Source organism: Arvicola amphibius, chromosome 11 (assembly GCF_903992535.2).
Source record: "Arvicola amphibius chromosome 11, mArvAmp1.2, whole genome shotgun sequence".
Classification (NCBI taxonomy): Eukaryota; Metazoa; Chordata; class Mammalia; order Rodentia; family Cricetidae; genus Arvicola; species Arvicola amphibius.
The window spans coordinates 38835434-38862894 of record NC_052057.2 but is presented as its reverse complement, the minus strand read 5'-3'; the positions used below and the strand labels follow the sequence as shown (position 1 = coordinate 38862894).

The 27461-nt window shown below is 45.9% G+C and overlaps 1 protein-coding gene across 1 annotated transcript in view; it reads right to left on the bottom strand.

The window, feature by feature from the left end:
* Nucleotides 1–12556, bottom strand: part of Mecom (MDS1 and EVI1 complex locus) — a 558857-nt gene extending 546301 nt beyond the window's left edge. The window contains exon 1 of the mRNA XM_038348277.1: nucleotides 12482–12556. Coding sequence (XP_038204205.1) covers nucleotides 12482–12518 — 37 coding nt within the window. The 5' untranslated portion in view covers nucleotides 12519–12556. The remainder of the gene's footprint in view (nucleotides 1–12481) is intronic.
* Between the last annotated feature and the right edge of the window lie 14905 nt (nucleotides 12557–27461).

The window sequence follows — 27461 nt, the reverse complement described above, 5'->3', positions numbered from 1 at the left end:
ATGGAACAACCTTAATGCACACACAACACACACAAGACACAATTAAAAAATAAACTCATAACAAAGTCTGTACTTTTAGGAATCACAGTTTAAGTAAATTAATTCATTAGAAGATTGATATGGCTGGATTTTAATTCCTTGGGTGGTATCCGTGCAAACCTAATCTAAAATATCAGTATCGTTTTAATCTCATACAATCCAATGCACTTTAATAAGCAAAGTAGTTACCAGTAGAACCAAAACCCAGCTATTCATCCCCTGTGTATGTTTGTGCGTGTGTGTATGCGCATGTGTGTATACGCATGCACAACCTTCTGTGTAAACAAACGAATTGAACTAATTTTTTTTCAGGACATTTTTAATCAACCGCATTGCCAAAGAACGCCACCCTTCAGAAATCTCCCTATCCTGGTTTATAACTTAAAGCAAAATGGAGTGTTGCCGCCAATAGACATTAGTGTAGAAATTTATAATGTCAATTTTTCAAGCTATAGTTACAAGGAAGAGATAGTTTCCACTATAAAAATTGTCCTGCGGACTTAAACAGCAATCTCTCTCAGGCTACAACATTATTAGCATATGTTCCTAATAACCATCAGTCCTCAAAAGAAAGCTCACTCTGTTCAGTGTCTCTTTAAGAATCAGGACAGGTCAGCAAGATGGCTCCACAGGTAAAGGCACTTGTCACCATACCTGACCACCTAAGCTGGATCCCAGGGGCCCAAGTGGCAAAAGGAGAGAGAGACAAGTCCTGCAGGTTGTCCTCTGACCTCCACTTGAACACTATCATACATGTGCACACATACACACACAAAATAAAATAAAATAAAAATCTAATCAGAAAGGGATCCTCACTTCACAACTACCTAAAAAAGAAAAAGAATTCAAGAGAAACAAATGTAACTATACCAGGAAGCATTTTTTTATTCCAATAAAATAAGAGAGCCTACTAAAAAAAATTGTCCTGCAGTCTGGTTACCCAGTTGAAAAATTTGCTATCTAAATGATCTTTCCAATTCATAGGCTAGGAATTATTATGGATAATTTTTTTAAGAATATCAAAGTAAGTCTTGGCTTCAGGCAACCTTTCTCATTTACCCAATAACTTGCATCCACTGGCGTAAAGTATGCTCATTGAATAGGACAGTGTGATAATAATGAACCACCTCAACAAGGAAATTACCAAAAATTATAAAAACTGTTAAACCCTGACAACCTGCTGGACTGTGGGTATTGATTCAACTCCAGCCTGTTCTACCAGCAGGAGAAAAGGCAAATGAGGCAGAAAGATGAGATCCAAAGAAATTCCTTAAGCTTGAAACCTCAGCTAGATCACAGAGAATCTTTCCAAGATGTACCTTGGCTCTGGAGTTAGACCCTTGAACCTCCAGTGGGGGTGGGGAGAGGGGGAGTTTAAGCAAAGATGCTTGGAAAATCAGATCTGCCCTGACAGGGTGAGGCAACCCTCAGTGACCTCCTCCAACCCTGCTGTGCGGGCTTCTCAGAAGCCTGCAGGCTTCACCCTGAACAGCAAGCTTCCTCGAATTGTAGACTTAGCTTTCAGTTTCCCTCGGAGTCCTAGTTAGGGGAACTTCCCTGTCTGTTCTTTTCTAAAACCTGAAAAATACCTAAATGTCTCTCTAGAGGACTGGTTGAACACAGCCTATGTGGTCCAAAGAGTAGAGAGGAATGCATCAGGATCACATGTTACGGATGAAAGAAGGCTCTAGAGTATGTGTTCAAGTTCAAAAAGGAAAAAGCAAGTTATAAACGTGTGTGCGTACACGCTAAGAGCTAGTGTAAGTACAAGAGACAGCGCAGGAATTTCCACTGGAGGATGAGTGGTGAGGGGTGCACAGCGGCAGGTGGTGCACAGCAACAATTTAAAGACTTGCACTCTCTACGCGACACAGTTGCAGTTATATGCTGAGGGTAAACTGTCTGGTATAAATAACATTTCCAAGGTAATTTTAAAAGATTGTTGAGAACTTTAGGGTCTCACAGTATAATATGCCAGGGTGAAGTAAGAGGTAAACCGCCTTAATATTCATGACTGGAATTTGAAAGCTCATGACCACTCAAAGTGGTGTGAAAATGTTGATGTATTTTTTGGGTACCTTCTCTAAAGAGGTCCCATGCCTTTCACCAAATTGTCTGGGACCCAAAGGAATGTCGTTAAGCACAATTGTAGCAGAAAGAGAGATAGCCATTCCATCTCTTTATCCTCTTATTAACGTTTCAGCGTGACATAGTCATACACCTCCCACCAAAGAAGACCTGTGCTCTACAGCAAAGCATGAGAACAATGGCTCATGGTTTCTACCCTCATTTGAAGGAGGGTCTGGGCTTGGGAAACAGTTCTGTGGGCAAAGTGCTGATGGTGCCTGAGGATCTGAGTGAGCTAGGACCCCCCAGCACACAAAGGAAAACCAGACAAGGCTGTAACTCCAGTACGAGGTGACAGAGACTGGAAAGTCCCACGGGTACACTGCTCAGCCATTCTAGGCAAAAAGGCATTCTCTTCAGGTTCAGCAAGAGACCCCTCCCCTCTCAAAATAAGGCACAGATGCAACCAGAAAACACAGCCTAACATTGATCTCTGGCCTCCATGTACATGAGTGGGTACACACACACACACACACACACACACACACACACACACAAACACAAACCAAAGGGCTCCCATCCAATTTATAAGCATTCCTAATAACAGCAGAAAAAGTCACATCTGGCTTTGAGGCAAAATGCTTACCCACATTGAAACCCTTCAGTGATTCAAGTGTGAGCACAGCTGTCTAAGGAATAATTATGTTTTCTCCATAGAAATGGGATAGTTATGAACCTGGGAGTGAGGGTGTGGACACATGGAGAAGAAGTCAGTCTTGCACTTCTTGGGGGGGAGGGGCAGAGCGGAAAGGGTGGGGTTCATCTAATCTCAGTAAAACAAGACTCAGTAAGTACAACATCATCTGTCAAACTTAAACTGTCTGAAAGAATATTTAATCACAAATGAGCATTAAAATATACCACAAAATTCTTTTTGCTGTGCTGGGTATTAGTACCGTATAAATTGGGGTCAGGGTTTATGTAAAAATGTGGCTTCTGATGAATTCTGTGAGATTAAGATCCTGGAATTCCAGTGAGTCCACCAACATCTTCCCAGTCTCTACCTTGATTCCCTGATATTCTCTAGCTCCAGATGCAGAGTTTAAGATCAAGACAGAGACTTAAGTGAGGAGCCAGAGGGTGGACCTGAAGTGGCAAAATGAGGGATATTTATTACTGGTGAAAATTAGGAATAATGCCCACTTTCCAATGTGTTTTCCGGGTGGTTTATCACTGTCAAAACAGGCCAACGGCGGATTTGGTATGAAACTGAAGCTTCAAGCTATGCCAGAGTCCTAGGGCTGGCATCACCTGACTGTGCAGGTTTCCCAGACAAAGAAACTGAAGGGGTTTGCATAGTTCAAGACCCAAAGCTGACCGCCATTTCTAATCGTCTTGATGACTGCCTTGACAAGCCTAGAAGAAGACACAGAGCAGAAAAAGGACTCTGCAAAAGCTTTGCAGTTAAGCCAGGAAGAGAAGCTATGCAGAATGAAGATGAGAAATTGATCATAAAATTCCAAACCCATCTTATGTTCATTCTACACAGTTGGACTGAAACGGCCTAGAGAAATCGTGCCTCTAGGTGTGCTTTCGAGGAGCACGAAGAAGGGAGAACTCAGGTAGAATCCTAGAGAGCCAGATGATAACAGTAAAAGGACAGAATGGGTTGGTTTACAGGCTCTGGCGAAAGCACAGCAAAGAAGGGGGAGGGAGGAATGAGCATGTCAGCCGAAGAGAGGAAGAAGCCTAAAAAGTTAATGAAATGTAATGAACATGCACTGTGTTTGTAGTCCACTTAATGAGTTCTAAACTCATTGGCTGGTCAAAGCTTGCGGGATATAACTGCCCCTGTTCATAAGGAAGGAAGCTGGAACACACAGTGATTGAGCGGCCTGCTAGCGAGCAGCTGAGCCAGGATCTGAACCGGAGAGCCTAAACTCATGGTCACCCAGGCTCCAAGGTGTAAAGAATTTAGATCTTAGCATTGTGTAGAAAATTGGGAGTCATGTATCTAAGAGTTCATTGGAAATGCTTATAAGCAAGGCTTATTACTTCTCAAACACACCTCTATATCCCAGCCATGTTATCCGACGTGAAGCAGTCATTGAAAAGTCCATTGATGGTCACATTGAATAAATTAGCTGTTCAGTCCAACTTTCATTAGTGCCCGTTATATTAGTATTGCATCATGGCTCCTTTCTTCGAATCCTCAGAGTCTAATCTAACCTTCTAATTCACCTATATCTGTGTTAGCAATACAACACACGATTGCAAAGACCAATGTGTTTGTTTTTAAATACCCTCTGCACATATATAACTTTTGCCAAGGAAGCCATTCCCATCAGATAATATAATCAATACCTTTAAAAAATAAAGTTCCTCCATCTCCCTTAGGTTTAGGTCTTTAAAGGCAGGATGTGACATCTAAACCTTCCTAGAAAGGCAGGGCCAACTTTTCTTCTGATTACCATCAGTAAAGAAATGAATTCTTCTCACACTATGGAGAACCACTGTATCCTAATGGTTTACTGCCCCAAGCCCACAAATCAAAGAATTGGGTTAAATAAGAAATAAAGATTGGTACACTGTGGCTACAGGGGAGGAAGGGAAGTTTCAGTTTGATCTCTTGTTGTTTATCCAATTAACAATCAACAGCACGGAGAAAGAGAAAGACACAACATCGCTGCCAAAGATTCTCTTTCTAGATAAATGACTAAATATCAGAATCCAGGATAAGTTACTTTCACTTATCAAAATACAAGCAAGTGTGTACATGTACACACACACACACATGCACACACACACCAAGAATAAACAAACTTCTCACAGTTTCACAATAAATTTATTACCTAGTTTGACTTCAATTATAATGTGTCCAAATTTTATATGCAGCCTCCTTCCCTGGGTAGGGGAATCCAACATACTGGGAAGACAAACAAGACATTTCCTATGGGCATAGAAACACTTCTAAAGCTGAGGCTGGATAAAAACACAGATTAGGAGAGGGAAAGTGTATTTCCTCTTCAGAAATTTTAATTAATAAATCAGACAAGAAAAGATTGAGATGGACTGATTGGTTGACTGATTGATTGATTGATTGATTGATTGATTGAGGCTTAGGTACTTGGCAAACGTTCACCTGATGAGCACACATTACTTCTTCACCAGAACCCAGGGACGATGGTATTATTACTTCTACTTCACTAATAAAGAGCCCAGGGAGAGTGGTGTGATTATTCCCACTTCACAAGTAAAGATGCCCGGGGAGGGTAGTGTTATTGCTCCCACATCACAAGAGGCATCCAATAGCTTGAAGCTGACCTGGCTATTCAATCAGGGATCACACTCAATTCAAACACTGCTGTGCACATTTAAATGTTCATGAGAGCTGAAACCATGCATCGCCGAGCATGGGGCCTACCACACAGCAGGACTTCATTAATATTTGTTGTCTAAAATATCACCAAACCCTACCAAGGGCTGCATAGAAGGGCTTTCATAAATGCCATCATTTGAACAACACCGAGGTACAAAATTAGATCCTCAGGCAGACCCTTAACAAGGCTAAGAATCCTCCTCCGTCCTCCCTGTGACACTCATTGACTCCTGAGCAGCTACTTAATAAAAGAATTAATAAAATCTGTTTTCTAGATAATTTATCCTTTAGAGTTATAATAAAATTAGTACTCAGTGATTGTACTGGACATACAGCAAACCAAAAACATGTTTGTTGTTGAATAAGAATATCTAGAGTCAAATTTAAAGCAATTCCAGAATGAACACATTTGGAGAGTCAGGAATTTGATTAAAACTTCAGTTGCTTTTCCCCCTCTATAATGAAACAGTTCTTTAACGACAAAAGAAAAACTTTTACAATAATGCAGAAGAGCTCCGTTCTGAGCCGAACCCTCCCCCCACTTTAATCATGGCTATTATTTCTGAAAATGAAAATGGCTGAGGTCATTGTAATCTATTTCAGGGTTTGCATGCGTTGGTGGTATTTTTTCCCTTGGCTTTGAGCTCTCCACGTTACCAGCTCAACGTTATGGGTTTTGCTATGTGCCCTTTCAAATCCCATTCTTTTTAATAATGGAATTTAAACAAATAAAGCAAATTCCAGTTTCTTTCCTAACAACTCCAGATGGAGTCCACACTTGCAAGAGACCTGGAACTTGTTTTTGTTAAAAATAAATAAATAAATAAATAAATAAGAGTGCTTTTTAGAACAACATGGCATGCTGCTCCCATCTGCATAAAATACTATGTGGCTGCCCAAAAACGCTAGAAAATGAGGGAAACTATAAGGTTCATATTGTTCTTTTGACCAAACTGAAACACTGGAATAATATACAGGTATCTATTGCATCCAACTTACACAGAGACAAGGGAAATGCCCAGAGACAAATTCCATAAGTAGGGTTAGAAGGTCTATATAGCCATAGATATCAGGAAAACCCTAAGAACCCAGTGCTCAACATTATCAAATAACTCACTGGATTCACATAATCACACACTCCCTCTAGGTATGATTTCACTGGCTTTCTGAACTTAGTGTGTTCTATCTTACATATTTGTTTTATTCTAAGTTTCTCTCCTTCTGAATTTTTTTATTTAATACTATTTTATGTTGTTTTATTTTATTCTGATTTGCTGTCCTGTCACACAGAATACCCTCAGCTTCTAAGGACCCTCTACTCACACCCAAGTATGAGGATGGCTTTGCAATACATACACATTGTGGAGCCCTAGCTGTTAAAAATGCCTTAAGCTCTGTTTGTTTGTTTAGTTTATTTTATTTTATTTTTGAAAATCGACTTGCAAGACCAATGCAATAAGCTTTTATGAAAGAGGTGAAATAATTTTAAACACGGACACACAATGAGTTTATTTATTTAGAAACTTGTTAAACAGAGTCTGGGAATTCAAATATTCAATGTTGACATTGTACAGAACTGGCCAGGAGCCAGGGCCTGGTCTCCAGTGGGACCCATTGGACTAGGAATCCAGGCCTTTCTCTCCTCCCACTTGAACTAAAAAGGTAGAAGCCCTTAGTTCTGCACACAGCAGTAACTAAGCCACACTCCTATAACCTGCCCCAACCAGGGTGCTTCCAAGGAAGAGAGGGCAAGTGTGTTAACTCTTCAGTGCTGAGCTAGATCACTCTGTCACACTTAGACTTTTTTAAGTCGTTTCTCCCCTGTGCAGAAACTTCTCTGAAGTTTTCTGCATGGCAAGTAAGCAAAAGCAGCGAACAAGAAATATTTCCTCTGTGTGTGCTAAGGGCGGGGTTACCAAGTGTGTGCAACCTACAAGTCTGGAAGAAGCATTCTGCCTCTCTCTGGTCCTTCCCCTCAGTGTTGTCCTCTCTACATGGACAAGTTCCTTGAAAATCCCATTAAACTCCTCAGGAGGCCAGAGAGTAGAGAGAGGGAAAGAATCTAATTTTAGAAAAAGGATCCTGCCTAGTGGGGTGGGGAAATGCTGAAGGAACTACTGATTCCTGGCAGAAGGAAAAACAGACCCACCAGCTGCTACAGACATGCCTGGACTGCAGCCTCCATCCAGCTCAGAAAGGGTTAAGCATCACTCCCGAAAATAGTGCTTGGCGTCCTTGCAGTGTCTGTCTCCTCCTGGCCCATGCCCTCCTCCACCAGGATGCCTTAAGGAATGTCCTACAGAGGGAATGAGTAAATGAGGATGTGCACAAGAAAGTTCCAGAAGTGGGACAGGACTATGAGAGTTGTGTGCACGGTTGCATATGTCTACACTGTCACAGCAAATAAGGCTCAAGGCAAATGGTGTACCAGACACTAAGCATAAGCACCCTGGGGTTGAAGTGACCGTGCACTGTCTAATCAAAGCCTTAAGCTCAAAGCAAGAAGTCTGGGGAGATAGAGGGGCTGGAAGGGACTGGAAACAGTATGCTCCGAGGGAGCTAGGGCTCCTTCACCCCTGGGACTTTGCCTGCCCCACCCGGACACCCCATAAGGGCCAGTTTTCTCTGCAGCCAGCACTTTGGAAATGAAGAGGAGGAGATGTCATCGATTGTAAAGAATTGAGCTCTGTCTAGCTCCCGGTACCCTGAGAACCAGAAAAGAACCTGTGACCAAACAAGTCAAATCTCCCCACCTTGTGGCTTGCTTTCAGGGAGGCACTCCGGGGGATGCCAGGAAAGAGGCCACCAAGGTGGGGACCCAGCTACTACCCCTTGTTCCTCCAGCCCGGGTTAGACTCAGCCAGGAGTCCTCAGCTGTGGCCTTCCTGCTCTGGTCCATTCTGTAGCCTCTGTTACACAACCCTCTCCCTCTCCAATTCCAAAAGCAAAACAAAATAAACTCTCAAACGCTCAGATGTTAAAAAAGAAACTGCTTACAAGACCCACCTTCAACTTCAAAGGAAGAGAAGGGGACTTGTTAATTTCTATTCCACACTCGCCCTGTATGCTGGCTGAGTGTCTGTGCAGGAGGGTAGGCCTCTGTGCAGGGAGAGACCTTGATTAAGAAAGCTTGAGATGGGGCTATCCTCAAAACTTAGATGCTCACTCAGACTTGGGCACAGGGACAGAGGGACACAGTCGCCAAAACCTGAAACTAGCAGTCCAGGCACATAAGGCTCCTCAGCTAATGAACTGTCCTCTCCCACAGTGGTGGGGAGGAGGCGAGAAAGAAAGGCAAAGTTAACCTTCCCCTAAACACAAATCCAAGAGAGGGCGCGAAAAGAAGCGAAATGGTGCCTCAACGTGCCAAACGTAATAAAGAAGCCCTAAGCCAGGGTAATGATCAAATAATGGCGAATGAAACGTCTTCCTAGAAGGGGCCTCAGCCTCCACCGGGAGAATAATTTTTCCTTCTTCAGAGCAGCCTGGAATAAACAAATAAATGCATGCTAGAAAGCAAAAGGGGCGACTCGGTGCCACTTCTTAAGGCGAGTGAGCACGCGGGAGTCCAGGCTGAATCCGGCTGTGGATTGTCTTCAGAATTCTTTGCGCTGGGCTGCAAGGGCGAGTTTAAGCACGGGAAGCAGAACTGGCATGCACCTTTCCAACTTAGGACCCTGTTTTCAAACAAAGATCAAGGCCAGAACAAGTGCCTCCCGCCACCGCCAGGGTTCTGATAATTTGGTCCCTTCTGCGTCCGCAACTATGGGGGTTACTGGATGAAACTTGTTCATTGCTTTGACTGAAACCCTACAGGCTGGTACTTTGGGAATGCGGAGTGCGTTTCCTTCGTATTTTAGGCTCCAGACGTGCACAGTGCACAGCAGACCCTACCTCACTTCCTTCGCAACCCTGAGGAAAGTAGCAACTGGAATTCCTGGCCAGGCCCAGGTGCTTCTCTAGTAACCCCGCACCACTCCAAATAACCAAATAAAACGACTGAGAAGTCTCCTGGCTGCCAAGAGTGGCCTTGGCTTATTTGGTTTTCTTTTCTTGAAGATTCAAATGTAAGTCAAAGGTTTTAGACAGTACATATTTCGATTTTCTTGTTTTTGTTTCCTTTATTTTTTACATTAAACTTTTATGTCATCTCATATGGTTTACAACGAAATTATCAGTTTCAAAATATTGCGTACGAATAAGTCCTACAAGTTAGAGTCAAGATTGTGCATTCAATCTGTCCGTGTAACATCAGGGACTGTTTTCAAGGTATGTGGTCTCTGGTCTCCCACCATTGGCTCCTGAGCTTTAGCCAATACCAAGCTAAATTGACATCCACCTAAGTCTTACACGAAAGACAAAAAGAATAATCAACTATCGGAGAAAGATTTGTTTCTATTTTTGTTTCCCTCCTAAGGCTTTCATTTGCCGCGATTACAGTAAATTGGTTTTTTTTCATGTTTTGTTTCATATATTCTGGTTACATCACCTCTTCCAAACTCAGGAAGGAAAAGAAGAGAGAAAAAGAAAAAGTAAAAGCAGCTAAGTTTCCCTTGGATGATTGCACCGCAGGGGTCACCAGCCACCTCTGCCACGCGCTGTTCGGCAAAAGGAAATAGCGCTTTAAAATACAAAAATCTCTAGTTTTGCTATGATTTCCTTTATTGCCCAGACTGTAGCTGGGAAACTGCACGGGCAGCGCCGGTGTTTCAGGAAGGCAGCTTTAGTAGCAAAGCCCGGCTAGTGGGAACCTGAGGCTCAGCAGAAGTTCCTGAGCCTGGGTCCTGCTCTGGAGGAGCACATGGGCATCCTTATCCACAGGAGACAAAATCAATGTGTCTCACATGCGGTGACTGACAAGTCCCATCAGATCAGAAACGAGGCTCAGCCTCTCAACGCTGAGTGGGCTGAGCGGTGTACAGCTTGCTTACTAATTAAAACAGCTAGGGCGCGGGGAGGGGGTGCTTAAGAAAATTCGAAGGATTTTGCGTTCTGCTTTCGCTTCGTAGGATGCTGGGCAACCAGGCACTGTGCAAAGCCTTGGGCTTTTATTTCACAACTTACTGCTCAGTTGAACCGATCTCCCCGCCTCCTCTCAAACAAACAAACACACACACACACACACACACACACACACACACAACCTAACCTTTGAAGTCTTAAAGCCATCAAGCATGTGTGCATTTATTACCTCTCGGATGAAAATAAAAAAGACATCGAGCTCAGTGAAAAGCCAACAGGAAAAAAAAAACAGTTCCGCTGGCGCACTTTACACTGTTGCAACGAAGAGAAATGAGCGGTGGTAGCAGAGAAGAAGCAAGCTGCCTGATAAGGCGGCCGGCCCTGAATTTAGGTTGATCCCTACGACCTGAGTTCCGAGGGAAAAGATGGCACTAGGGAGTGTGTGAGTGCGCCGCACGAGTTCGGAGAAGCTGAAGCTCAGGAAAGGCGCTTAGGAGGCCGGCAGCTCGCCCGGCAACTCGTTGGAGTCTCCAACGCAGTGCACTGAGGAGGCTGAGACTGTGGCCGACGCCGCAGTGCCAAGATGCGCCCCGTGTGCCGCGGGGGACTTCGCTGGGGGAAAACAGACTACCCACGTACCATCTCTCGCCTCTCTGGTCCGAAACAAAACAATTAAGAGAGTTTGGTATTCCGTAAATCCAAGTGTGAGAGCCAAGGGCGGCCTGACCGGTCCCCTCCCGAAGCAGTTCTGACCACGAGGGAGAATGCTGCAGACTGCCCGCCGTGTCCCCTTCGACGCAGAGCAGATTTTGAACAAACCCAGCCTGGTCACCTATTAGCCCAAGCTATGCAACGCTTCCCACCCTACCCTGTCCCGAAGTGTCACCCAAACGCTTTGCAGAAGGGGGGGGGGGGGGGGGATGGGAGTCCCGTCGCCCCTGGCCCCAAACCCCACTGCCTAGTCTGGCGTGCCCGAGGCTGCTCCTTTCCGGTCAGGGAGAGGGCGCCGTGGAGAATGAGTGACCTAGGACCCCGGCTGCACCCAGCAAGAGAGCCGCAGGCAGAGCTGCGCCCTCTCGGCGGCCCCAAGTTCCGACAGCCCGCCCCCTGGGGGTCACTCGGCGCCCTGCCAGCCCGGGGTTCTCGGGTCGGAGCGCGCCCTCCCGGCCTTGTCTGCACCGCCTTCGCGGCTGGCCGCTTGCCCTCCACGCCAGGGCCTGGGAGCGCTGGCGCGGCCTCCTCTCTCCCCACCTGACGAGTGGATCTGCGGAACCCGATGCTCGGTGCTGCCAGTGCTCTCCCCCTCCCCCATCCAGCCCCAGGACCACGGCCCCCCTCTGTCTCCTCTTTCCCGGGGCTCCGGCCGCGCAGCTCACGCCGCCGCGCCGTAGAACCGAGCGCACAGCGCCCACTACCGCAGCCGCGGCTCGGCGCAGCCCGCTCGCCCAGCGCAACTTGCAAGCGGCTGCCTCGCAACTTTTCCCAACTCCACAGAGGCAGCCAGCCACCGCCGCCACCGCGGCTCCCTAGGAGCCCGCCACCCATTCCAAACCCCAGAAACAAACCGAGACTCAGAAAGGCGCCCTTCCCCTGCCTGCTCCCCCCCCCCCCCCCACTCCCTCCCCCCCTCCCGCTCCGGGGACTAGCTGGTTGGCCAGAGGCGACTCTCCCCCGCCTGGGGGAAGGGAGGGGAGGGGGACACACTCTCCTTCCCCCCCCACCCCTTCACGCTCATTCTCGCGCGCTCTCTTCCCTCCCACCCAGCTTTTTGCTGCCCCCACCCCCACCCGGGAGTTGCCACAGCTGGTCCTGGTACAGGACTTAGGGCTACCGTGGCTCCTCCGCACCAAGAGCAAGAGCCAGGGCACGGAGGCTAGAATCGGCAGGTTGCTCGGGCTGCAGGCTGCGCTGTGCTTGCCTTCTACCCGGGGCCCCGCGCCAAGCAGCCCGCGCTCTCTCCCCGAGCGCTAGAGACAGATATGCAAGATGGCAGAGGAGGGGGAAAAGCCAATAGAAAAGGGATATTGCACCTACTTGTGGCCAGTTTCCTTGCCCTGCCTTTGGATCTCATGCTGTGCCCAGTCCTGCAGTCGCTGCTGGGTGGTTGGTTTTTTTTTCTTGGATCTTTTCCTTCTTTTGGTCTCTCTCTCTCCCTCTCTCCCTCTCTCTCTCTCTCTCTCCCTCTCTCTCTCTCTCTCTCTCTCTCTCTCCTCTATGTGTGTGTCACGCACGCACACACACTTCCACACTCGGTCTTTCACTCTCTCTCCCTCCCTCTCTCTCTTTCTCTCAATCCACACTCGCTATCTCTAGCATTGTCAGTTTGGACACCTTCGCACATGCGCGCTAGACGCCCCTCCAACATCTCAACGCCGCCAAAAAAAGTTTGGAGCGATTTATCACTTTGATTTGGAGATCTTGTCAGATGGCAATCGCCGAGGAGGCGGAGAAAGGGAGCTACGGGGAGGGCGGCAGGGGGCGGGGAGCGAGCGCGAGGAGCTGGAGGGAAGCAGACACCTCGCCCAAAGGAAAAAGAAAAAATAAAAGAAATGAAAAGTCTTGGACAGAGAATTGATTCGTGGGACAGAGAAGTATGTCTGTGTAGGAGTCAACAATAAGCCTGTATTATAATTATTAATGTTTTCTCCGCCATAAATTACATTGTCTATAAGGGAAACAAGAGAGGAGGAGGAGGAAAAAAACTTCAGGATAAATCGTTCCTTCTACAAAAGAACTAGGTTGAGGGCTGGACCGTGAACGCATTATCCAGGAGAAGACGAGAAGCATCTTGAACTTGAGAGAGCTGCTGTTGCTGTCGCTCTCCTACTGAAGTTCCTGGGGCTTCCGCTTTGGATGAATAACCGTTTCTCGATTTTAGTTGTAGCACCAACGGTAGCTACTATCCTTGGAACATTTCAGCAGTCTGTTCCCATCAAGTAGCAACAATTGCCCTTCATTCCCAGGTCCCGGCGGGCTCGGACGTTTGACATCCAAGACCTCCTGCCTCGCCTAAGGTCGGCCGTCACCTTCCGGCCTCCTGCTGCAGCGCAGCCCGCCTGCCATTTCCACTCACTCTCTGAAACCTACAACCTCTGGGGTCACCAGAAGGAGGAAGAGGGGAAATTCCACACGCATACCTAGAAAATACAAAAAGTACATTGTTGAAATGTGCTTTAATTACAGAATTACTAATGAAGTTGTGCAGGCAGAAATGAGGACGCAAGGGGTTAGGTGTGTTCAAGGTATGAATCACTCCCAACTCAGTATGGATTTTTCTCTTGATACAACCTTGCATTAAACAGTTGTGTTCAATACCTTCCACGTGCTATTTATGTCTCCATTAAAATCTACTGCAAATCCTGCCAGACACTATAAAAGAAAATTGCAATCTTTTCAGTGTCAGTGCTGCAACAGCACTCAAGTCAGAGCAAACGGGAAAGGAGAGCTGGCCCTGGGCTTCAGGTCTGATGTGGGGGGGGACAAGTGGGTTTGTTGAGAACACTCCGTTGCACCTGTTGGTATTTATTTTGTCTAAGCTAGGACTGGAGTCGTGAGAGACCTAACATCTAGGTTCAATTTTGATGGGCTTTCGGGGACCAGAACCAAAGCTTACAGGACCTATCCCAACTAAAGATACTTAACACCTTTCCTTCTGCAGATCCCTGTAATTCCCCAGGGGCGTCCAGCTGTAAAATACAGATCCCCTGGAGAGCCAAGCTACAGCTCCCAAGGGAGCATCCCAAGATGTGCAACCTTGAAATGGGAGGAAGAAAAAAAGAGGAGGCAAAGGAGGAAATGACAGAGAACGGGAGTGAAACAGCTTCCAAAGGAGAAAGTTCCCGTGTCCACATACATGAACACCAGGGGCTGCCATCTCCCCTTCCCCCAAGAGGCGTCTGGGATTTTACCAGACCTACTAGAGCTCCAGTTGTCTTGTGCATGCAGGTGTGCATGCGTGTACTTTTAGTATGTGCAAAGGCTGCATGTGAGTCAACACAGGTCCACAACTCCGAAAATCCACCCCCCAAATCTACTAGCTCCTCTCTGCTGAAGAGTGTCCCCCTTCCAATCAGTAAATGTCCTTGGGGGAAAAGAGGCATGAGCTTGAGAATCTCTGGAGAGATCAAATTCTCTAGGGAAACATACTAGGCTGACAAGCAAGGAGTTCATGCAGCAGCTTCTTGTCTATAAGAGCTTTGAGGGGGGGGATCATTAGTTGGGCTAGAAAACAGAGGACAGCCCCAGAGGATCCCAGCAGTCAGAATCTAGAGGTGTTTGCCCCCAGGGCCTGGCACCTAGGGCCAACACAGTATCCTGGACTGGATATTTCATTTCACTGGACACTGTGGAGATTAAAGAAAGAACAGATGTGGGCAGCAGCCACCCTTCTCACCTCCCTACAGGTTCCCTTCACCTGGACCCTAGGGAGTCTGTCAATACCTGAGTCAGATCTGTTGGAATTTTCTAAGAAAGGAAGGGACCATGTTGCCAAACTCTGAGGTTAAAAACAAGACCCACTTGGACAATGGACTTTTATTTTACGCTGAGAAAGTATAAATCGTGGGGTTGACTATAGGAAAGGGTGGTTTCAGTAAAGAGCAATAGATAGAAGCTGAAAGACAGGGCCGAATCTGAAGTATCTGAATCTCCAGATGTAAAGATATTGGTCTTTTAAACTTTTACAGAAGGTTGAGGGACCAGAGCAATGAAAAACAGCTGGGGGTGTCGACCTCCTCTGGTGTTTAAGCCCCCTTTCCCGTCTTTCAGTGCGCCGGTCTTTCTCAAAGGTCTTTCTAAAGTTTCCGCAGAAGTGGTTGAATCGACTTCTTCTAACTGAGGTAGCAAACACAGTCTTTTGTGTCCCCAAGCCAAGTCACTGAGAAGACATATGTGGCACCATTCTTCAAAACAAAACAAATTTAAAAATAAAAAATCCTAAATGAATAAACTAATAAATCAAAGTATTCACAATATCATTTTTAAGTTTTTCAAACTTCAAAGCTGGTTTCTTTTCCTTTTTCTCTCCCTTTCTTTTCTTTCCCGGTCTCTTGTTTCCTGCCCTAAGTGTGCAGTAATAAAAGAACCAAGTTGGTAGTTCAAATGTGTTCAACCTGATGGAGCAAATGCCCCTCAGGCGGCTGCGCACCACCGCCTGCTGCCTGCTACTCGGTGGTCCCCAGGCTGCCCCAGCGGGTTCCCAGTCCCAAGCTCCTGGCCCCTGTCAATTCCACCTGTCCCAGTCCCAGGCGTGAGATCACAGCAGGTGACTTTCTGTTGTGGCCTCGGGAGTTGCTAGCACCTTCTAACCTGAGACCTAAGCAGTCCCTGGCTCAAGAGGGGTAGAGAGTGGGGCGGTGGGGTAGCCCGCGACAAATTGGTGAAGCTGAAGCCGCATTCTCTGTCCCTGCAAACGCACGAACCAGCCTTTCATTCTCCTCGAATTCGTTTCCTGGGGGGGCAGCCGCACGGGACTCAAGTTTTTTTCTTGCCTTTTCTTCCAGGGAAGCTGGCATCCTGAAAGCAGTGACTCCTTGGAAAAATCTATGAGCTTGCTTTTTGGGTTTGCTGTGTGTGTGTGTGTGTGTGTGTGTGTGTGTGTGTGTGTGTGTGTGTGTGTGGTTTCTTTGTTTTTCTGAGCAGAAGTGGGGAGATAGAAGTGGGAGTTGAAAGGAAGATAGGTTATCGAAAAGCAAGAGACAGGCTACTATACCTTTTCTCAACAGTTTCTTTAATTTATGCTAGCAACAGTGAGGAGCCGACTTTCAATACAGTACATTGCCACCGGAAATTTTCCTTTCCTTTCCTGGCACAATAACTGAGCCAGCCCCAGTACCTTTGGAAGAAAGTTTGAATTCTTTACGGAGGTATTTCTTGGCCTATTGTCTTTGTGCAGTGAACTTTACGTGCTATTGAATGCAACCTATATTCGCCCGGCTACCAGCAAGATTAATTTAATCATTGTAATGTAATTATTAATACTGTTTACCCAACACTGGGTTTCAGGTTGGCTGTTAAGAAATTAAACTCTCGCTGGGTGACCAGAGGTAGGCAGGAGTTTCTTCATGTTGAAATGAAACAGTTCTCTTTATTTAGTCTCAGAGTCCAGCTTTCGGCCAGGGGCTCAATTAGCCAAAATGGAAACAATTTTCATTCATTGCAATAACTCACTTGTTCTGGGGATCGCTTTCAAAATATACACTTTATTATTATACGCTGACCTCGGTGGCGTGGGGTGGCAATAAAAGAAAGAGGCAGGGAGATCTATCTAGCCCCCTTGGGCTATAATTATTAGAAATTAATTGGGTTCAGGACCCTGGGTAGCCTAGCTAAATTAATAGCTTGTCTAGTGGTTTAAATCCGAATTTTCAGTCCACAGGAGAGAAAGGGAGAGCGTCACAGACATGAAATGCAGACCCAAGGGACGCCTGAGTTTACTTGCAAGACACTCATCTATTAAACAGTGTCCAGAATACATTGGAGCTGGGGAGAGGGGGCCCGAGTAGGAGGGGGCGGGAGCAACCAGAAAGAAGAAAGGAGTCGAGACCGGGAGGGAGGTTGAGAGTGTACAGAAAGGTCTCGAGTTGATTTTATTCGATTTTTCTTGTCTGCATTGTTTTCGGGAGGGGTTGCATTTAGGGGTTAAAATCAAAAATAAAGATCCCGTGCACTCGGAGCTGTCGCGCTGGAGTAAAAGTGAAAAGGGAGCCTTAGGCAAAAGGAAATTACTGCGAGCCCGCGTGACCTTTCAGGGAGGTAATCAATCAAGTGATCAACAGGGATATTTATCATCGCTATATAGGACGACTTCGGCCCGCAAGGGCGGGGTGGGGGTGGAGGGGAGCAGGAGAGGGTGGAGACACGCGCACGTTCACATACTCGCCAAAGTTTGAACAAACCCTATGAGCCTCAAAACAGGACACGCAGGCTTTCGGAAATGTTCAGACTCCTGGTTCTGTTTGACATCCTCGGAGAAACTCTCGCCTTCGTCTGTGTAGGCAGGGGCCCGGGCTAACATCCCCGACCTCAGCCCGTTATACAAAGGTGTTAACTCTCAACCGTCCGTTCTGCTTGGCCTTGAACACCAAGCTGCTGGCAGGGAATCCGCGCTTCGCGCCGCTTCGAGGCAGGAGCGTCGCGCCAGCTCGGCTTTCCCCTGGATATGGCCTGCGGTGTGGGGATGCGGGGTCGCGCAAATCCCGCGCCCCACAGTCTCCTCTTCCTGCGAAATCCTCGCTCTGCGCTGCAGCCGGATCGCGCCTATCTGCAAGTGGGCCGGGGGCGAGTACACAAGGAGGCGATCAGCGGCCTTGGCTGTCCAGCCACCTCCTCCGCCTTGTAAAAAAAAAAAAGAAAGAAAGAAAAGAAAGAAAGAAAATCTCCCTTTTATAAATTGCGTTTTTGATCCCGGGTTTCTTAGCAAACTGATCCTGCCCCATCTCACTAGTCTGCAAACATCCACCTGCCCCCAATTCCAGAAGCCTACAAAACGGGTGCTGGTTTATAGGAAAATGCGATGCTGAGTTTGAATGGTCAGTGCATCAACCCGAACCTCCCAGGTCCCTCAGTCAGCTCCGGAATGATAACCGGTTCTTTCTCAGAGCAAGCCGGCTGGAGACTACCGGCCCTCGAGGCTGGAAGCTGTGTACCGAAGGGCCACGGGTCGAGGGTATACGCGCCGTCTCACGCGGTACCGGGTCGCCCCAGAGTGGCTCAGAGGCCGCGTGGGTTGGCAGCCCACGAGGAGCTTGCGCTCCCCCACGCGTTTTTCCGCGGCCCTCTCAGAGCTCCGGGTCCCTTACAGCCTAGTCTGCGGCGCCCCCGCCTGGCTTTCCCCGCCGCCGCAGCCCCGAAGCTCCAGCCACGAAGGGCTCCAGCTGTGCACAGTAGCTGCCTAGGCGTGGGGGTGGGAAACAGCTGGGGCGCCCCAGGGAAGCACGAGTTGGGGTGGGAAGGAGCCCAGCAAGGAGGATTATGAGGCGAGCAACTCCCGGAGCTGCTACTGGCTTAGGATCAGGAGGAGCTGCTATGCGGGGGCACAAATCACTCAGTCCTGGGAGATATGGAGCCCCAGAAGGAAGCCAGACTGTTGGCGTGCAATGCCAGAGGCCTTCTTAAGATCCTTGCCCTGAACAAAGAATCTTCTAGAAGGATGTTGCCAAAGTTTAATGTGCGCGCGAATCACCTGGGGGATCTTGTTAATATGCAGATTCGGATCCACGAAGTCGGTGGTGCAGCTCTTGCACTCTGTGTTTCTGAGCGAGCTTGCAGGTTATGCGGATGCTCCTGGAAGCCCAGCACTACCTGGAACTTTTAGACTCAAAATCTCAGGCCCGAGTTAGACCCACCAACTCGCAAGGGCATTTTCCCAGGCGAGTCCCCGGAATAGTACAGTTGGAGAAACATCCCTCTGAAAGTGTCTGGCCGAGTTTTCTGTCTGGTTAGATCGGGACACTTCTGCAGCCCAACCCCCTCTCCTGCCTTCATCGCGGAGAGGGGGGTTGTCTAAACCTATTCATTTAAAACCCACACCTCCTCCGGCCTTTGTAGAAATCACTCGTCGCCCAGTTTTGTTGACCTTTGGGTCTTAGAGGCCAAATGCCTCTGGAGAGGTTTCCAGGATCCCTGTCTGATGGGCAGACCCCCCTTTTTTCCTTTGCCCCCATATTTTTCTGTCGTCTCTCTGACTTTTATCCCCCTCTTACGGTTTTTGTTTACCCATCCTTCTTCCCCTATTAGCTCTGGGCATCCTGAAGACTGAGCCTTAAATGGACCAAAGTTTTAATTTTTCATCTGCAGAAGGACATGAGCCACTCTCCCTGTGTGGCCATGCTTGCTGTGGCTAAAACATGGCAATATTCAGATTTCAGGCCATTGTAACTGAGATAAATCCTCAGCCAGCAAGATAGATTTTTTAAGGTGTTTGTTTGTTTACTTGCTTTGATTTAAGAAATAAAGTCACACTATGTAGCCCTGGCTGGCCCAGAACTCAGAGAAATTCCCCTCCTTTGCCTTTTAAGTGCCAAGATAAAAGGTGACAGCCACCACACCCTGCGAATTTTAAGATTTTAAAAGTTAATCTATTGAAGGTTCAAATGCCTGTGCTCCATTTTAATCAACCGTGTGAATAGATTTGGACAGAAAACTGAGTTTCTCTGAGTCCCCATAATAACTGGAACTATTTATAGTTCCAAATTCTGATGTTCTGAAAGTTAGAATAGACAAGGCTTCATGTGTGTGTATGTATGTGCTCGCGAGTATGCATATGTATGTGTATGTGAGTGTGTGTGCGAGTGTGCATGTGTGTGTGCACCGCTTGTGTGTGTGTGTGTGTGTGTGTGTGTGGTCTTGAGCTCTGTCTTTCTCATTCACAGCTGCAACGGGATATTTCCCCCCCTCTGGTCAGTCAGCTGTCTCTGCAAATAACGGAACCCAAGGGTGTGATGTATATGAAATTGCTGTAACTGGATCTTCACCGTAACCTTGCAACTTGAATGGGCACCAGTGTGTGTATGGGTTTGGGTTACACAGTTTTAAAAGATGCTTGTGTCCATGAGTCCTGACAAATCAGTTCCTAAAACCAAGCTACTGTCAACATGTGGCACCAAAGAAGGTCCAGACCATCCCCAGACAGGCTGACCCAGCAGAGCCCAGTACAACAGAAAGATGCCTCTCTCTCTTCCCCGGCCTCACAACACAACTTACAGAAAGGGTATTTCAGTATGTCTAAGGTTCCCAGTTCCCCTGTTCTGTCTGTGAGTTGAAAGCCACAGAGGAATTCCAACAGAAAGCGATTTTTAGTGAAGTTCTTTTTCTTTCATCCTTTTGAAAGCCTTTTCTGGTTCCTCAGCATTTTTCACTTTATCTCTCCACAACTCTGGCTGTTGCCTTTACTTTCAATACATGAAATCATTAAGGTTAGTTCACTGCCAGGAGATAGAAGATTCATAATATTTTTATAAAGAGTACTTTAATATTATTGACTCAGATGTATGGTTGTGGTTGACATGAGAACATCAGTACACAATCAAACCATATCCATTCTCCTGATGGACTTTAAAGCTTATAATAGATTTCCACAGCTTTTAAAAGTATCATCTACAGAATCCATGCTGAGATGGTTATGTAACAAGAACCTCAGTACTCAATAACTTAATTCTCTTGAACTGAGTCCAAGGCAGACCTGGAAACCTTCAAATTCCTCTATAGAGTGCGTCCTAAAACCATGACAGTGTGACACAAGTGTGCTGGGCTTACAAGAGTCACATCACAATATGATGACCCATTTTGTGTGGTTTATTAAATGATAAGTCCTCTAGGACACTAAAAAATACGATTTGACTTCCAAAATTTGATTTATACTCACTTTCCCTAGAAACGTAGTAGCTATTTTAAATGGTGGTGCACGTCCCATTTCAAACCGCTCAATCCTTTCAAAGACTAAGGTCAAGAAGCATGCCACAGCTCTGGGATTGGGAAGGCAACAGTTTCTACACAGAATAGTCCTACCCAGAAGCAGATGCTGGGCTGATCTACAGATCTCTCCACTTGGGGTTCTCAAGTAGGCATGGTAGATAGAGGTCAACGGGTAATGAGCTTTGTTCTAGAAAACACGATGATCTTTACAAGGTGTAACTCTGAAAATCAACTCTATAAGCACTTTTAGAACACCCTTCTTAAAACTGAGGAAGAGTTGGGCTGGAAAATAGCAAGTTCAAAGCTAGGCAGAACTACATGATGAGACCCTGTCTCAAAACAAAACCACAAGAACACTATAAACAAACAAGCAAAACTCAGAAAGAACTTTCTGTTTTGTAGAACTAAAGAATTCTAACATTAGCCTGAGCACATTATACACATAAAAATAATAGTCCATAGGAAAAAATATCGCCATCCAAGTCAAACCTAGGTTTTCCCCTAAGCTGTATGGAATTGGACTAGCATTCTAATATTGGATGTTCATGGGCAATTCATGTTCATTCAGACAGTTGACTCCTGAATGCAGCCCAAAGAAACCAAGACAATGAACAGTATTTATATGTCTCTCTTCTTGTTTTGATAATGTCCTGCCAAGATTTTCATATTCGTGTCCAAAATGTCTAAGGCCAAATTGGCACGCCACCTTCTTTATCAAACTCAAAGAGCAATTCAGCATTTCACATGCCATCCCCAGTGGGGACATTCAGATGTGTTGCATTGGCTCCGGCACCTCCTTTTCTAATACATCCCTGACTGTCAGCTTCCTACAGGCATTTCTGATGACATCATTCTACTCCAAGTGCTCAAAAGTTCAGTAGAGTGATCTATGCCCTGAAAACCCAGGAATCTGGGAATCTGAGGCAGGAGGATCTCCAGATTGAGGCCAGACTGTGGTACATTGTGATATCCTGTCTGGGAAAAAAAAATGTAAGAAATATTCTAAATCTGTCGGTTAATTTTAAGATACAGACCCTTAAAACTGCCTTTCAATTATAGGTATTCTATATAGGGAAACATGAAGAGGTAGTAGAAAAAAATCAGGTACCATGCAGCAAAAGCATAAAGAATCTTAATCTGAGGGTAAATGAGATGGCTCAGTAATTAAGAATACTTGTTGCTCTTACAGAGAACCCAGGTTCAGTTCCCAGCCTCCACATGGCATCTTACAACCAGGGGAATTTGACACCCTCCCCTGGCCTCTGTGGGCACCAGCATGCTTACAGAAGGTCCACAGGCATACCTGTAGGCAAAACACACACTCACATAGAAAATAATAACAAATAAACCTTTTAAATAGGATAAATCTGCCTGAGGTATGGGATTCAGGAAGAACTAAGTTTGGGACTATGCAGTGGGTGCATATTATGGCAAAACCATTTATGGATTTGTCTTGGAAAAAAATCAGGGAATCTTAATCCTCTGAGCGGAGAATTGCGTCATCATAACTGTGCCACGGTGAGGCCGAGCAGACTGAGGCGCACTCGGCCTGGCCCTCTACTGAGACCCAGGCAAGCATCACTCACTCCAGTAGCTGTGGATATAGTTCTTTCATCCAGCATCAACAATCAATTTCTTGTGGCATTCTTTCTTACTCTATGTGTTGGCTTTGTCTGGGCCTCTGTTCTTTCTTTTCATGGACCTAAATTCATTGAGGGAATATTTGCATCTAACTCTTCTCACATCTAATTCTAATATTTTCTAAATGTAGGGCGATCATTTTGAAAGAACTTCAACAGATGCTAAGCCAGCTCCCTTTTAAACCCTGCCTCCTTTTTTAGCTTTTGGTGTCTTTCTCGTCTATAACAAGAAATATGTTGGATTTTCTTAGTCTTCGTCAAAAATACTATCATTTTTCTTATGCTTGATTCTGAATAACTTCCTCATTTCTATATTCAAGTTCAGTATTCTTTCTTTGGCTGTGTCTAATAAGCTATTTAACCTTCCAATTAATTTTTAAACTTTCTACGATTTATATTTAATTGTTTTAAAATGTGCTAATTATCTTTCCACGGCCCTATTGACTTTTTGTTTTTGTCCTCAAGGTTAAGCTTTTAGACATTTTAAACATGTTTCCTTTATTTTATGGCTGTATTAGTTCCTAGGGTTCTGATTTCTAATTCATTCTTTGTAATACTGAGCATTGCTGGCGACTTCTATGTCAGCATGACACAATTTAGAGTCATCTGAAAAGAGATAACCTCAGCTGAGAAAATGTCTCCACGAGACATGAGATTAGGCTGTAGGATATTTTCTCAATTTCTGATCAATGGGGAAAGGGTGCAGTCCACTGTAGGTGGTGTTATTCATGAGTTGGTAGTCCTGGGTTCTATAAGAATGCAGGCCAAGCAAGCCATGTGGAGCAAGCCAGTAAGCAGCACCCCTCCATGGCCTCTGCCTCCAGGTTCTTGCCTTATTTGAGTTCCTATACTGACTTTCTTCAGTGATGGACTAAGATGTAGAAGCCAAATAAACCATTTCCTCCCCAACTTGCTTTTGGGCATACTGTTTCATTAGCACAATAGCCCACCCTAACTAGAAAAGGCGTATTATTTCCCTGTGTTGTAGGATTGTAAAATGTGCCTTCCCCCACTACGAAAACTGTGTTCAAAATGACTTGAAGACATATCCTTCCAGGAATGTTTCTGTCCCCTTTTTGTCACCTTCTCCAAGGCTATCATCAATTATTTTCATTAATGTAACCATCTGAGGTTTCTATTGCATGGAGGAAGTGTCGTGAGAACTACAGATAGAGGCTACAGGCCTCTTGGGAACAATTGTCAGGGCACTGTTCTGTTTCCTAGAGGCTGAATGGCATAGTGGCCTCCTTCTTGTCTCTGTTCGGAATGAGCTAATAATTTTCCACACTCATTCAGTGAAAGAGCAGATCTTCCAGATGTGGCTCTTTGCTCTTGTTCTGAGCTCTGCCTCCCCAGTCATGTCAGACTAGAGCTCTGTGTCCTGATCCCAGGAACGGCTGGGACCTAAATCCTGAGTTTTCAAGGTATTTGTCTTTACTTCTCATGACCTAAGCTGCCAAACTTCGGGTTCCCTCCCACATTTGACCCCAGAAACATTCCTCACTTCTATCCAAAAACGATTGTGTTATTAAGCATAGGTACTTCAGGAATTTGTGAAGTAAAGAGCTGCAGATTATTCAATGCATTAAACTAACAGGAAGCCTAGACTTGAAAAGACCTGTGGTGATTTACTGTTAGTGAATTTCGAGTTCCATTTGTTTCTTAAATCCCTTTTATTTTAAAAGAAATCTGTAGGCCCCAAAGCAAATGTCGCTTGTAAGTAGAATCACAAAAAAAACTTTTCACATCTTTTTTATCAACCTAAAATTTATCTCTACCTCCCTTCCCCACCCACCAAATGCATATTCACCTTCCAAGTGACATCTGAGATCCAGCCTTCCCCTAATGTTTTCCGTGACAGTAACAACTCCAAAGCAACAATGATGATTTCTGCAGTGGTTGAACGCTTGCACTGTTAACCGCTGTGCTGTTTTGCTGCTATTGTTATTTACACTGCTTCTTTTGTAGGAATAATTCTGTCATTTCTAATCTTATTTTATAGCAGGACTAACTGATTTCCTTAAGTTTAAGAAACTTTGAGAGGGAAGCTAACTTGCAGGTAGTTAGCCCCATGAAATCTCTAATACTCATCTGGGTTCTCTCCCAATAACAAAGCAATCGTTGCACGGTTAATACCATCAGAGGGTGGAGGGGATACAGTTCAGTATAACTAATAGTGCAACGAGTTACAGTGCCTGTCAATCAAGGCACAATTCAATATAATTAATAGTGCAAGGAAAGTGTCTGACGTCTACTGAAGAAGAAGTGTGAGCTGTCAGTGGCACTCAGCGGGGAAGGAGGTCAGAGAGCTTGAAAAGGAGACTTTCCAGGGAATAAACCAGCAGGAGGCCAGTCGTAAGCCAGGCCCTTAGACATCACTAGCTATCTGGTCAAGTCACATCAAATCTGACCAACTGTATTTTTGTACATTTCCTCTTAGACAGCGAAGACTCACCAGATTGACTCTTCCTTCCTCTAGGCTATTGCAGTGTTTTTATGCCATTCACTTACCTCACTTGACCCGGAATTCCAATAGTGTGTGCACTGGTCCTTCAGGGTTAGACTTGGCTCAGTATCCCACATACTTTGCACAATACTTGGTGAATGACGAGTAAATCTTTTGAGTCTTGGTCAGTATTTATATGTAGTTGATGTGCTTCTGAGCTACTGCTTGGTCGGTTGATTGGTTGGTTGGTAGGTTGGTTGGTTGAGTTTGGTGACAATTTTAAAATACAGCCCCCAATTTTTATGACACTGTCCTCATGGAGAAGTGAAATCTCTATCTCTTCTCCATGAAGCAAGGAAGACTGGTGATTGTTTCGGTGAAAAGAAAGATGCAGCCTGATGGCACACAACCTTCAAGACCTGATCATAAAAGCTCCTGCAGCTGTGGCCCAGGTTTATTGTAACCTCTGCCTTTTGTATGTGCCAAAATTGTAACAGTTATGCTGTTATAGTTTATTGTCTCTGGAAGCCAAAGCTGAGTCCAGCCCTTGCACTATCCCAGCAGAGGAACCAAAAAGATGAATGAAGAAGTACCCGGATGAGCCCATATCCCAGCAACTGTAGTCACCTCCAGCCATTTGCGTATTTCCAGTTGAGGACCCAAACAATGACAAGGCTAGCAGCAGCATGTGCCCCGGGCATAAGGAAAATGGTCATAGCTATATCTCTATGTTGGCATGTTTGGTATGCAGTAGTCAGTAACTAGAGTGTTGCTTTTATTGGACATTTGTGATGGGACCAGTGATAGCACGGTCAGATCAGGCTGATAGCATAAGGGACTTCCTTTGTGCTCCTAAAAAGGACTAAGTGGGGGCTGCCCTTGTTTTCAGAAGCAAAAGTCTACACTTGAATGATGGAGGATTCCCATTGGCTAATAAACAAACTGCCTTGGCTTTTTGATAGGGCAAGATTTAGATAGGGGGAGTAGACAGAACAGGAAAAAGGAAGTGAGGTTGATGGCTCAGACAATTGCCCTGCCTCTCCTCTCTGGGACAGATGCGATTAAGCCAGCCGCCAGGTCAGACATGCTGAATCTTTCCCGGTAAGACACCGCTCGTGGTGTTACACAGATTATTAAATATGGGTTAGTTAAGATGTGAGTAAGAGGCTGGAACTAATGAGCCAGGCAGTATTTAAAAGAATACAATTTGTGTGTTGTTATTTCGGGTGTAAAGCTAGCCGTGCAGGAGCCAGGCTGCCAGGAGCTGGGCGGCGGGAAGCAGCCCAACAGCTCCTCACTACACTTGAATTTTAGCTTTCTCGACATGCTTTGAGCACTTGGCTGGCGCCTATATGCTGAATCTGTTTCACTGATTCTATCTTGACCCATGCCTGAACTCAGCCAGGACGGATGGGAATAGTGACGTCTTGGCCACTGTGGCCACCTCCTCTTGGAGCTGGGCCTTGCCTCTTCATCACTCATATTGCTGGCGTGCCTGCCAACTACTTATTCCGCTGTTGTTACCCAGAATTCCTAGCGCCAATTCAATGTTCGTATTCAGGACCAATGACTGACTACTGGCTTCCTTCCAGGCTGCTACCCTGGCTTCACCAAGACAGCTCCAACTTCACGCCCAACCATCATACCCCAGATGGCACTTCTTATCAGGAGTTGTTAACAAACAGCTTGGCGAGAGACCCACCCTCCTCTCTGCAATTAGTCCAGGCAAATTGTCTAACAGTAAACACACCTGCAGAGATATGGAGAGAGAATGTGCAATATAAGACTGTGCTCCGTGGGGGACAGTTGGCTCTCTCTGGATCCCAGAGGACAAGGCAATGGGAACTCCTGAGACATCTGGTCTGTTCCCAGGCATCACTCATGGTAAGAAGCGGGCAGAGCCTAGCATAGAAGGTCATGTTTTTGATCCCTGTACTTGGGAGATGGAAGAAGGAGGATAAGAAATTCAAGGTCATACTTGGATACACAGTCTGAGGGCCAGCATGGGCCATGAGAGACTCTGTCTGGAAAAGGAAAAGGAGGAGGAAAAAGAGCAAAAGGGGAGAGGAGGATAAAGAGGAGGTAGAAGAGGAGGAAGGGAAGAGGAAACAGAATTTTTGAGGTCAGCCCTGTGCTGTGGGAGGGCTCTTCTAGCTTCTGTATGAAGCATGTGAGCCTGACTAGGTCTTCCCAAAGATCTGAGGACTGTGAAATCTCCCCTAGTAAAACTCTTTTGCCTACTCCAACAGAGTATCTTACTTTGTCTGGAGTTAAGAGCCTGCATCTCTCATCCCCAATATCTTGTTCTTGCAAGTCACTTAGATCTCCTACAGCTTTAGACTGTTTGATTTTTTTTACTTGCAGTTCTCAGTGGAAATACAAACGGTTGACTCTGAGCCTTACTTTAGCAGTAGGACACCACCAGGAGGGACAAGGCAGAAATGTTAAAAAAAAAAAAAAAAACCAACACAAAAACCTACCATACACCCAGCTAGGCCCAGCAGTACATCTGAGC